Consider the following 13691-nt stretch of genomic DNA (forward strand, 5'->3'; position numbering starts at 1 on the left):
GGGGAAAATGAAAGATGTGATGGGGAAAATGAGAGGCGTGATGGGGAAAATGAGAGGCGTGATGGGGAAATAAGAGAAGTGAGGTGCTATAACTAACCACAGATATTTACTATGCCCAGGCAACGCCGGGCTCTTCAGCTAGTGGCTGATAAAAGAGAGAACAGCTTTCCATATAAAGTAGGAAGTGTCTGCTGCACTGAGAGCTGAAGGAACTGTGGGGATGTCACCATTACATTTCTCTCCTGAGCTCCGCCCCTTGATCACATGACAATGACATCACCACAGGTCCTTCTGCTCTCAGTGCAGCAGACACTTCCTACTTTATATGGAAAGCTGTTCTCTCTGTTATCAGCTAGCAGGACGAGATCCCTCCAGCTGATCCAGTGCTCATCCCTCCTCCTCCTGAATGACCCCGAGGATGGACGAGGACAGGGATGAGACCACCAGAAGATTATTCCACTTGGCCCTGGAGATCGTCTCCCTGCTGAGCGGAGAGGTAACTCCTCTACATTTCTATCAGCTTTATTGTGTTCTGTGACAAGTCCGACATCGGGAGGAGGAAATCCAGAATAGAGAGAAGGATTCTTTCCTGTAAGAGCAGTGATTGTGTGGAGCTCTCTGCCCGGAGGAGTTGTCATGGGGATTCCCTATAAGAGCTGTAGAGGGGCCGGGATGTCTGTCCGGGGGGGAATAATATTCCCGGTTATGGCCCCAGATTACTGGAGACGGTTATTGATCCCGGGATTTCTACTGATTGTCAGATCTGGAGTCGGGAAGGAATCTTCTCCCTAAGTGTCTCTCTCCATACACAGGATTACACAATAGTGAGGAAGACCCCGGGGGACGGTGTGACTCCCATCATCCATCTCCAGGAGTCAGGAGGGCGGAGCCCGGGCCCCATCACAGAGCCTCCCCCGCACTCCCTGCTACATGAGAGGAACAAGAAGATCCTGGAGCTCAGCAACAAGATGATTGAGCTGCTGAGCGGAGAGGTGACTGCTGGGACATTATACAGGACTGGAGGATTCTGGGTGATGAGTAGAGAGGTGACTGCTGGGACATTATACAGGACTGGAGGATTCTGGGTGATGAGCGGAAAGGTGACTGCTGGGACAATATACAGCACTGGAGGATTCTGGGTGATGAGCGGAGAGGTGACTGCTGGGACATTATACAGCACTGGAGGATTCTGGGTGATGAGCGGAGAGGTGACTGCTGGGACATTATACAGCACTGGAGGATTCTGGGTGATGAGCGGAGAGGTGACTGCTGGGACATTATACAGGACTGGAGGATTCTGGGTGATGACGGGAGAGGTGACTGCTGGGACATTATACAGCACTGGAGGATTCTGGGTGATGAGCGGAGAGGTGACTGCTGGGAGATTATACAGGACTGGAGGATTCTGGGTGATGAGCGGAGAGGTGACTGCTGGGACATTATACAGGACGGCACTGGAGGATTCTGGGTGATGAGCGGAGAGGTGACTGCTGGGACATTATACAGGACTGGAGGATTCTGGGTGATGAGCGGAGAGGTGACTGCTGGGACATTATACAGGACTGGAGGATTCTGGGTGATGAGCGGAGAGGTGACTGCTGGGACATTATACAGGACTGGAGGATTCTGGGTGATGACCGGAGAGGTGACTGCTGGGACATTATTCAGGACTGGAGGATTCTGTGTGATGAGCGGAGAGGTGACTGCTGGGACATTATACAGCACTGGAGGATTCTGGGTGATGAGCGGAGAGGTGACTGCTGGGACATTATACAGGACTGGAGGATTCTGGGTGATGAGCGGAGAGGTGACTGCTGGGACATTATACAGGACTGGAGGATTCTGGGTGATGAGCAGAGAGGTGACTGCTGGGACATTATACAGCACTGGAGGATTCTGGGTGATGAGCGGAGAGGTGACTGCTGGGACATTATACAGCACTGGAGGATTCTGGGTGATGAGCGGAGAGGTGACTGCTGGGACATTATACAGGACTGGAGGATTCTGGGTGATGAGCAGAGAGGTGACTGCTGGGAGATTATACAGCACTGGAGGATTCTGTGTGATGAGCGGAGAGGTGAATGCTGGTACATTATACAGGACTGGAGGATTCTGGGTGATGAGCGGAGAGGTGACTGCTGGGACATTATACAGGACTGGAGGATTCTGGGTGATGAGCGGAGAGGTGGCTGCAGGGACATTATACAGCACTGGAGGATCCTGGGTGATGAGCGGAGAGGTGACTGCTGGGACATTATACAGCACTGGAGGATTCTGGGTGATGAGAGGTGACTGCTGGGACATTATACAGCACTGGAGGATTCTGGGTGATGAGCAGAGAGGTGACTGCTGGGACATTATACAGCACTGGAGGATTCTGGGTGATGAGCGGAGAGGTGACTGCTGGGACATTATACAGGACTGGAGGATTCTGGGTGATGAGCGGAGAGGTGACTGCTGGGACATTATACAGCACTGGAGGATTCTGGGTGATGAGCGGAGAGGTGACTGCTGGGACATTATACAGCACTGGAGGATTCTGGGTGATGAGCGGAGAGGTGACTGCTGGGACATTATACAGCACTGGAGGATTCTGGGTGATGAGCGGAGAGGTGACTACTGGGAGATTATACAGCACTGGAGGATTCTGTGTGATGAGCGGAGAGGTGACTGCTGGTACATTATACAGGACTGGAGGATTCTGGGTGATGAGCGGAGAGGTGACTGCTGGGACATTATACAGGACTGGAGGATTCTGGGTGATGAGCAGAGAGGTGACTGCTGGGACATTATACAGCACTGGAGGATTCTGGGTGATGAGAGGTGACTGCTGGGACATTATACAGCACTGGAGGATTCTGGGTGATGAGCAGAGAGGTGACTGCTGGGACATTATACAGCACTGGAGGATTCTGGGTGATGAGCGGAGAGGTGACTGCTGGGAGATTATACAGCACTGGAGGATTCTGTGTGATGAGCGGAGAGGTGACTGCTGGGACATTATACAGGACTGGAGGATTCTGGGTGATGAGTGGAGAGGTGACTGCTGGGACATTATACAGCACTGGAGGATTCTGGGTGATGAGCGGAGAGGTGACTGCTGGGACATTATACAGGACGGCACTGGAGGATTCTGGGTGATGAGCGGAGATGTGACTGCTGGGACATACAGGACTAGAGGATGATTCTGGGTGATGAGCGGAGAGGTGACTGCTGGGACATACAGGACTGGGGGATTCTGGGTGATGAGCGGAGAGGTGACTGCTGGGACATTATACAGCACTGGAGGATTCTGGGTGATGAGCGGAGAGGTGACTGCTGGGACATTATACAGGACAGCACTGATGGATTCTGGGTGATGAGCGGAGAGGTGACTGCTGGGACATTATACAGGACTAGAGGATTCTGGGTGATGAGCGGAGAGGTGACTGCTGGGACATTATACAGGACGGCACTGGAGGATTCTGGGTGATGAGCGGAGAGGTGACTGCTGGGACATTATACAGGATGGCACTGGAGGATTCTGGGTGATGAGCGGAGAGGTGACTGCTGGGACATTATACAGGACAGCACTGGAGGATTCTGGGTGATGAGCGGAGAGGTGACTGCTGGGACATTATACAGGATGGCACTGGAGGATTCTGGGTAATGAGCTGAGAGGTGACTGCTGGGACATTATGCAGGACGGTACTGGAGGATTCTGGGTGATGACCGGAGAGGTGACTGCTGGGACATTATACAGGACGGCACTGGAGGATTCTGGGTGATGACCGGAGAGGTGACTGCTGGGACATTATACAGGACAGCACTGGAGGATTCTGGGTGATGAGCGGAGAGGTGACTGCTGGGACATTATACAGGATGGCACTGGAGGATTCTGGGTGATGAGCGGAGAGGTGACTGCTGGGACATTATACAGCACTGGAGGATTCTGGGTGATGAGCGGAGAGGTGACTGCTGGGACATTATACAGGACTGGAGGATTCTGGGTGATGAGCGGAGAGGTGACTGCTGGGACATTATACAGCACTGGAGGATTCTGGGTGATGAGCGGAGAGGTGACTGCTGGGACATTATACAGGACGGCACTGGAGGATTCTGGGTGATGAGCGGAGATGTGACTGCTGGGACATTATACAGGACTAGAGGATTCTGGGTGATGAGCGGAGAGGTGACTGCTGGGACATTATACAGGACAGCACTGGAGGATTCTGGGTGATGAGCGGAGAGGTGACTGCTGGGACATAATACAGGATGGCACTGAAGGATTCTGGGTGATGAGCGGAGAGGTGACTGCTGGGACATTATACAGCACTGGAGGATTCTGGGTGATGAGCGGAGAGGTGACTGCTGGGACATTATACAGGACAGCACTGAAGGATTCTGGGTGATGAGCGGAGAGGTGACTGCTGGGACATTATACAGGACTAGAAGATTCTGGGTGATGAGCGGAGAGGTGACTGCTGGGACATTATACAGGACGGCACTGGAGGATTCTGGGTGATGAGCGGAGAGGTGACTGCTGGGACATTATACAGGACGGCACTGGAGGATTCTGGGTGATGACCGGAGAGGTGACTGCTGGGACATTATACAGGATGGCACTGGAGGATTCTGGGTGATGACCGGAGAGGTGACTGCTGGGACATTATACAGCACTGGAGGATTCTGGGTGATGAGCGGAGAGGAGACTGCTGGGACATTATACAGGATGGCACTGTAGGATTCTGGGTGATGAGCGGAGAGGTGACTGCTGGGACATTATACAGCACTGGAGGATTCTGGGTGATGAGCGGAGAGGAGACTGCTGGGACATTATGCAGGACAGCACTGGAGGATTCTGGGTGATGACCGGAGAGGTGACTGCTGGGACATTATACAGCACTGGAGGATTCTGGGTGATGACCGGAGAGGTGACTTCTGGGACATTATACAGCACTGGAGGATTCTGGGTGATGAGCGAAGAGGTGACTGCTGGGACATTATACAGCACTGGAGGATTCTGGGGGATGAGCGGAGAGGTGACTGCTGGGACATTATACAGGACTGGAGGATTCTGGGTGATGAGCGGAGAGGTGACTGCTGGGACATTATACAGGACTGGAGGATTCTGGGTGATGAGCGGAGAGGTGACTGCTGGGACATTATACAGGACTGGAGGATTCTGGGTGATGAGCGGAGAGGTGACTGCTGGGACATTATACAGCACTGGAGGATTCTGGGTGATGAGCGGAGAGGTGACTGCTGGGACATTATACAGGACTGGAGGATTCTGGGTGATGAACGGAGAGGTGACTGCTGGGACATTATACAGGACTGGAGGATTCTGGGTGATGAGCGGAGAGGTGACTACTAGGACATTATACAGGACTGGAGGATTCTGGGTGATGAGCGGAGAGGTGACTGCTGGGACATTATACAGGACTGGAGGATTCTGGGTGATGAGCGGAGAGGTGACTGCTGGGACATTATACAGCACTGGAGGATTCTGGGTGATGAGCGGAGAGGTGACTGCTGGGACATTATACAGCACTGGAGGATTCTGGGTGATGAGCGGAGAGGTGACTGCTGGGACATTATACAGGACTGGAGGATTCTGGGTGATGAGCGGAGAGGTGACTGCTGGGACATTATACAGGACTGGAGGATTCTGGGTGATGACCGGAGAGGTGACTGCTGGGACATTATACAGGATGGCACTGGAGGATTCTGGGTGATGAGCGGAGAGGTGACTGCTGGGACATTATACAGCACTGGAGGATTCTGGGTGATGAGCGGAGAGGAGACTGCTGGGACATTATACAGGATGGCACTGGAGGATTCTGGGTGATGATCGGAGAGGTGACTGCTGGGACATTATTCAGCACTGGAGGATTCTGGGTGATGAGCGGAGAGGAGACTGCTGGGACATTATGCAGGACAGCACTGGAGGATTCTGGGTGATGACCGGAGAGGTGACTGCTGGGACATTATACAGCACTGGAGGATTCTGGGTGATGACCGGAGAGGTGACTTCTGGGACATTATACAGCACTGGAGGATTTTGGGTGATGAGCGGAGAGGTGACTGCTGGGACATTATACAGCACTGTAGGATTCTGGGTGATGATGATGTGGTTGTTGTCAGGTTCCTATAAGGTGTCAGGACGTCGCTGTCTATCTCTCCATGGAGGAGTGGGAGTATCTAGAAGGACACCAGGATCGGTACCAGGACGTGATGATGGAGGAGCTCCGGCCTCTTACACCACGAGGTGAGAAGCGAGGCTCCTTGTTGGCTCCGGTGGATGTGATGACGTCTCTCTGGCGTCGTCCTATAATAGATGAGTTTTCTCCTGACTTGCTCTGGTTTTCTCTACATCTCCGTCTGACAACATCGTTCTTTTCCCTGATTATCTTCTTCAAATATGTGAAAAATATTTAGAACTAGCTGAAGAGCCCGGCGTTGCCTGGGCATAGTAAATATCTGTGGTTAGTTATAGCACCTCACTTCTCTTATTTTCCCATCACTTCTCTCATTTTCCCCATCACATCTTTCATTTTCCCCCTCACATCTCATTTTCTCCCTCACACCTCTCATTTTCCCCCTCACTCCTCTTATTTTCCCCCTCACTCCTCTCATTCCCCCCTAACACTTGTCATTTCGACCTCACATCTGTCATTTTCCGATCACTCCACTATTTTCCCTCACTCCTCTCATTTTGCACTCACACCTTTTCATTTTCACCTCACACCTCTCATTTTCACCTCAGTATATACATGTTTGTCATCTCCCTTATATATAGTATACACCTGTATGTCATCTCCTGTATATAGTATATACCTGTATGTCATCTCCCCTGTATATAGTATATACCTGCTGTGTCATCTCCCCTGTATATAGTATATACCTGTATGTAATCTCCTCCTGTATATAGTATATACCTGTGTGTCATCTCACCTATATATAGTATATATCTGTGTGTCATCTCCTCCTGTATATAGTATATACCTGTATGTCATCTCCTCCTATACATAGCATATACCTGTATGTCATCTCCTCCTGTATATACTATATACCTGTAGGTAATCTGCTCCTGTATATAGTATATACCTGTGTGTCATCTCCTCCTGTATATACTATATACCTGTATGTCATCTCCTCCTGTATGTAGTATGTACCTGTATGTCATCTCCTCTATATAGTATATACCTGTGTGTCATCTCTCCTGTATATAGTACATATCTGTGTCATCTCCTCCTGTATATAGTATATACCTGTGTGTCATCTCCCCTGTAAATAGTATATACCTGTGTGTCATCCCCTTCTTGTATATAGTATATATCTGTATGTCATCTTCTCCTGTATTAGACCTCGATCACATATTATTTGCTCAGTATTTTTACCTCAGTATTTGTAAGCTAAATTGGCAGCCTGATAAATCCCCAGCCAACAGTAAGCCCACCCCCTGGCAGTATATATTAGCTCACACATACACATAATAGACAGGTCATGTGACTGACAGCTGCCGGATTCCTATATGGTACATTTGTTGCTCTTGCTTATTAATCAGATTTTTATTTTTGAAGGATAATACCAGACTTGTGTGTGTTTTAGGGCGAGTTTCGTGTGTCAAGTTGTGTGTGTTGAGTTGCGTGTGGCGACATGCATGTAGCGACTTTTGTGAGATGAGTTTTGTGTGGCGACATGCGTGTAGCAACTTTTTGTGTGTCGAGTTGCATGTGACAGGTTAGTGTAGCAAGTTGTGTGCAGCAAGATTTGCGCATGGCGAGTTTTGCGCGTGGCGAGTATTATGTGTGGTGCCTTTTGAGTATGTGCAAGTTTTGTGTGAGGCAACTTTTGCATGTGTTGCAGCTTTTGTGCATGTGGCAATTTTTCCGCGTGTGCAAGTTTTGCGTGTGGCGAGTTTTCCATGAGGTGAGTTTTGCACGTGTGGCGAGTTTTGCATATGGCGAGTTTTGCGCGTTGCGAGTTTTGAGCGGCGACTTTTGTGTTTCGATTTTATGTGGCGAGGTTGGTGTATGTGTGGTGAAATGTGCGCTGAGGGTGGTATATGTGTTCAAGCACGTGGTAGTGTGTGGCGCATTTTGTGTGTGTGTTCATATCCCCGTGGTGGTGTGGTGAGTATCCCATGTCGGGGCCCCACCTTAGCAACTGTACAGTATATACTCTTTGGCGCCATCGCTCTCATTCTTTAAGTCCCCCTTGTTCACATCTGGCAGCTGTTAATTTGCCTCCAACACTTTTCCCTTCACTTTTTCCCCATTATGTAGATAGGGGCAAAATTGTTTGGTGAATTGGAACGCGCGGGGTTAAAATTTCACCTCACAACATAGCCTATGACGCTCTCGGGGTCCAGACGTGTGACTGTGCAAAATGTTATGGCTGTAGCTGCGACGGTTCAGATGCCAATCCCGGACACACACACACACACACACACACACACACACACACACACACACACACACACACACACACACACACACACACACACACACACACACACACACACACACACACACACACACACACACACACACACATTCAGCTTTATATATTAGATTGAGAGTCCTCAGTGGTTGATACCTTTTAATGGCTAACTGAAAAGATGGTAACTAATTGCAATTTGTTACCATCTTTTCAGTTCACCATTAAAAGGTATCAACCACTGAGGACTCTCAATTCTAAATATTCTTCTATCTACTGGCTAACACGGTACCAAGATATATATCTTCCCTGTATCAAATATGTGAGTCGCGGTTTCTCCACTGTTGTCACATCTTGAAGGTCTTGAACCTGCGATCCTATAAATACCGGGCTTCATAGGAAGTTAGTTTGGAGCTTTGAGCCATGGAGAGAGCAGTCATTTTGCAGTTGTCTCCAGAAATTGCTACCAAACAATTAACTTTATAGATGGGGAGTAAGAGCATTAGAGGAGCGAACGTCAGAGTATTAGTGACGTCCATTTTTCATTTGCTGAAAAAAAAAGTATTACAAAGTAGCTTTAGCATAACTAATCATAGGCTAAATAACTGCAGGTTAAAATTATGTATGAGATAGCCAAGATCATTGTCTATAATAACATGATGGGAGTGTCACGTTCAGCAGTAGTGGATGGTGAGATATGGAGCCTGAACGTTAGAAGGTCAGAACATTGTTACCATTTTGCTTGTCAGTTGTAATGTCCACAGGGTGTGACAAGGTATAGTCGACAGACTCACTAGACCACTGATGGTGCAGTGGCGGCTGTATACCCGATTCTCAAAAGACAGGAGAGTGGATCTCATAAATCAAAAGATATTTATTAACAAGGTAAAACAAAAAGGGAAAAGGCGTCAGAGGGAAAGAACCTCTGGATCACGACACTGTACCACGTAGTGGAGCACCGGGCAAGGTGTACCCCTATACAGGGAGTCCCCCGTTACAACACCAGGTGGCCTGAATGCTGCGAATCCAGGACCAGAGGGCGACCCGTATTGATAAACTAGCTACACTGTAGAATACTTGGACCTGCTGGTGGAGAGAATCCCAGAAGCTCCATGAAATCCAGGAAGGTTGATCCCACCGGTAGCAGGATCTGGAGGGTTCCGTGAGAAGAGGCAAGACAACTTGGAGTGGGAACCGGAGAGACCAGAGGAGTCCAGGGTGGGAATCGCCAGAAGAGGACTCTGTGAAAATAGAGATGTAAGTAAAGTGCAGAGCACTGCAGAGCATGGCCTGAAGCTGAGGCAACAATCTAGAGAATGAACACGTTGCCCAGGCACCTCCCTTAAGGGGAGGATGCTTTTTATGCACAGAGCATCGTAGCCCAGACAGCCCTAATAGCGAACAGGTGCCCTGCTGTTTCAAGTATGTGCAGGAAGCGGGGCGCGGCTCCTAAGAGCATTTCCAGCAGACCTGCCAAGAGGATGCAGGTTCTTAGCAGAGAAAGAAGCCGCTGATCATCTGAAGCCATGGACAGGGTGAGTAAGGCTGTGTGATAGGCGCCTGTCTCCCTGCACAGCGGAGCCCGGACTTGTGGCTGAGGGCATGACATCATTGTAAATTCATTGGGGGGTAGATCTCTCAGATCAGGTCCTCAAACCATAGAATGCCATGCGGTACATAAAAGCTGCCAGTGCCACATTATAAAGTTGGCATTGCACAATGATTTTGTGCTTTTTTTTGATGTGCAGGCAATACGGGGAATTCCTTCAGTTTCAGGAGGTACTGAGGAGAAAATGAACCCCCAAATTTGTTGTGCAATGTTTCCTGAGTATCTCGATACATCATTTGTGGTGGAAAACTACTGTTTGGGCGCACAGCAGGGCTTTGAAGTGAAGTTGTGCCATTTGACTTTGTGGTGAGCACTTTGAAACCATAGGTGTTTCACAGAATTTCATAGTGTTGAGCCATGAAAATTAAGATTTTTCCCACAGAAATTTTGCTTTATCTTCAATTTTTTTTATTTTTACGGTTGTAACAGGAGAAAATATAACCAAAGAGTTCAATTTTTCCTGTTACTCTTGTGAAAATTTCGGGCTAAAGCAAACATTTTCTGTGGGAAAAACCTTATTTTCATTTTTTTGCAATTTCACCGCACTTGGAGTTTTGTCTCCATTTTCCAGTACACGATATGGTAAAATCAATGGTGTGGTTTAAAAGTACAACTCGTCCCGCAAAAAACAAGCCCTCACATGGCCATATTGACAGAAAAATAAAACAGTTATAGCTCTGGGAAGAAGGGGAGCAAAAAATGAAAATGCAAAAACAGAAATACCTCTGGTCGTTAAGGGGTTAAAAGTGCGAAATTTTCAATTTTTTTGTCAATTTTTTTATGTTTTCATATGTAAAAATCATTGACTTGCATTTACCATAAAGTAACCATATATGAAGGGGTTAATGGGTTGTTTGTTCAGTAGAATATGTATTATGGGGTTTTCTGTGGAATCTGACCAGACAATCTCTCCTTGGCTCCCCGTGTTCATCAGTAAGCGCCCATGACCCTGGTGCCTGCTCTCTAATTCTCCTTTCTACACATTGATGGGCACTAACCGCTGCTTACCGGGTTTTCACAACAACACTGTCCTCCCGAGCGCTGTGACTTCATCCGTTATCCATAAATGTGCCACTTTTTTCATCCTTCAGAGACAAAGAACTTTCCGCGCACTTGCTGCCTTTTTTAGTGTTTATATCAATGCGGATGTTGAGATTTTTCTCTTTAACCCATTCATCCCCAGTCTGTTTTCACCTTCCTGACCAGGCCAAATTTTACAATTCTGACCACTGTCACTTAATGAGATAACTCTGGTTTTCTATTGTACTTCATGACCGTGTTAGTGGCGATATTTTTTACGTTTATTTATGAAAATATTGAACATTTGAAAAAGGTTAGAAAATGTTGCAATTTTCAATCTTTGAATTTTTATTTGCTTAAATCAGAGAGAAATGTCACACTAAATATAGCTCTGGCAAAAATGAAGAGACCACCACATCTAATCCCTGTCATGGCTGCCCAATCTCCAGACCTGAACTCCATTTAAAACCTCTGGAATGTAATCAAGAGGAAGATGGATAGTCACAAGTAGTGATGAGCGAGTGTACTCTTTGCTCGGGTTTTCCCAAGCACGCTCGGGTGGTCTCCGAGTATTTGTAACTGCTCGGAGATTTAGTTTTTGTTGACGCAGCTGAATGATTTACAGCTACTAGCCAGCCTGAGTACATGTGGGGGTAAGCTGTAAATAGTTCAGCTGAGGCAATGAAAACTAAATTTCCGAGCAGTCACAAATACTCGGTGACCACCCGAGCGTGCTCGGGAAAACCCAAGCAACGAGTATACTCGCTGATCACTAGTCACAAGCCATCAAACAAAGGAGAACTACTTACATTTTTGAACCAGGAGTGGCATAAGGTCACCCAATAGCAGTGTGATAGACTGGTAAAAATCATGCCAAGACGCATGAAAGATGTGATTAAAAATCATGGTTATTCCACAAAATATTGATTTCTGAACTCTTCCTGAGTTAAAACATTAGTATTGTTGTTTCGAAATGATTATGAACTTGTTTTCTTTCCACCATTATTTGAGGTCTGAAAGCACTGTTTGTTTGTTTTTCATTTTGACCATTTTTCTTTCTCAGAAAAAAACCCCTAAATTTGTTGCTTGGAACCTCTGAGACATGTTGTCAGAAGTTTATATAATAAAAGAACAATTAACATTTTACTCAAAAATATACCTATAAAGAGATTAATCAGACAAACTGAACATTTTGCAGCGGTCCCTTAATTTTTCCAGAGCTGTAGTTAATAAATCACATTTCTCACATCTCTACTTCACATCTGCATCATTTTTTAACCTTTTTTTTTGTTAGGAAGTTAGAAGGGTTTTATCAGTAATTTCTCAACTTTCTAACAAAATTTACAAAACCATTTTTTTAGGGACCACTTCACATTTGAAGTGACTATGGGGTTGCCTATGTGACAGAAAATACCCCAAAGGGACACCATTTTAAAAACTGAACCCCTCAAAGGTGCTCAAAGCCACAGCCAAGAACTTTATTAACCCTTTAGGAGCTTCACAGGAATGAAAGCAATGTGAATGGAAAAAATGTAAACTTTACTTTTTCCCACCCAAATTTCACTTTAGACCCCAAGTTTGCATTTTCAACAGTAACAGGAGAAAGTGGACCATACAATTTGTTGTGCAGTTTCTCCTGTGTACGTCAAAACCCCACATGTGGTGGAAAACTACTGTTTGGGTGCACGACAAAGAAAGGACCACCACTTTTGGGCCCAAAATTGGCTGGAATAGATAGCAGACATCATGTTGGGTTTGGAGAGCCCCTGAAGTGCCTAAACAGTGGAAACCCCCTATAAGTGATCCTATTTTGCAAACTACACCCCTCAGGGACTATATCTAGATGTTTTGTAAGCATCTTGAACCCTCAAGTGCTTCACAGTTTCCCACAAAAATGTTACTTCAGCCCCAAATTTTTCAGTTTCATAAGGGTAACGGGAGAAAATGGACCCTAAAATTTGTTGTACGATTTCTCTGGAGTATGCCGATACCCCATATGTAGTCAAGAACTAGTTTTCAGGCACAGTGCAAAGCTTAGAAGAGAAGAAGCTCCATATTGTAATGCAGATTTGTCTGGAATGGTTTGCAGATGCCATGACTCACTAGTAGAGCTCTTGAAGTGCCAGAACCCCCCCATAAGTGATGCCATTTTACAAATTACACCTCTCAATGAATTGATCTTGGGGTGCAGTGATCATATTGACACCATGGGTGTGTCACAGGATTTTATACCATTAGGCAGTAAAGAAAAAATAATCACTTTTTTGCTGCAAAAATTTAGTGTTATCCCCAGATTTTACATTTTCACACATGGAAATGGGTACAAAAAATGCACAAAAAATTGTAACTCAATTTTTCCTGAGTGGCTATACCCCACATGTGGCTGTACAGTACTTCTTAGCCATATGGTGAGACTCCGGAGGGACGGAGCGCTATTTGACTCTATGAAAACAAATTATCGTAGAATAGTTTGTGTACTCCATATACAGAGCTCCATATACAGAGCCCCTAAGGGTCAGAAGAGCAGACAGAATCTCCCCTCAACTGATTCCATTTTGGAAATGTCACCCCTCCGGGGTTTCATCTGAATCAATAATAGCTTTAATAAATCCACACAAAAAAGCAAGTCCCCACTCAG

The 13691-nt window shown here is 46.9% G+C and overlaps 1 protein-coding gene across 1 annotated transcript in view; it reads left to right on the forward strand.

Annotated features, from left to right (window-relative positions):
* The first annotated feature begins 271 nt into the window (after positions 1-271).
* LOC143793583 (uncharacterized) overlaps positions 272-13691 on the forward strand; it is a 142911-nt gene continuing 129491 nt past the window's right edge. The window contains 3 exon segments of the mRNA XM_077280659.1: positions 272-496; positions 813-992; positions 6127-6250. Coding sequence (XP_077136774.1) covers positions 407-496; positions 813-992; positions 6127-6250 — 394 coding nt within the window. The 5' untranslated portion in view covers positions 272-406.

Source organism: Ranitomeya variabilis, chromosome 1, assembly GCF_051348905.1.
Source record: "Ranitomeya variabilis isolate aRanVar5 chromosome 1, aRanVar5.hap1, whole genome shotgun sequence".
Taxonomy (NCBI): Eukaryota; Metazoa; Chordata; class Amphibia; order Anura; family Dendrobatidae; genus Ranitomeya; species Ranitomeya variabilis.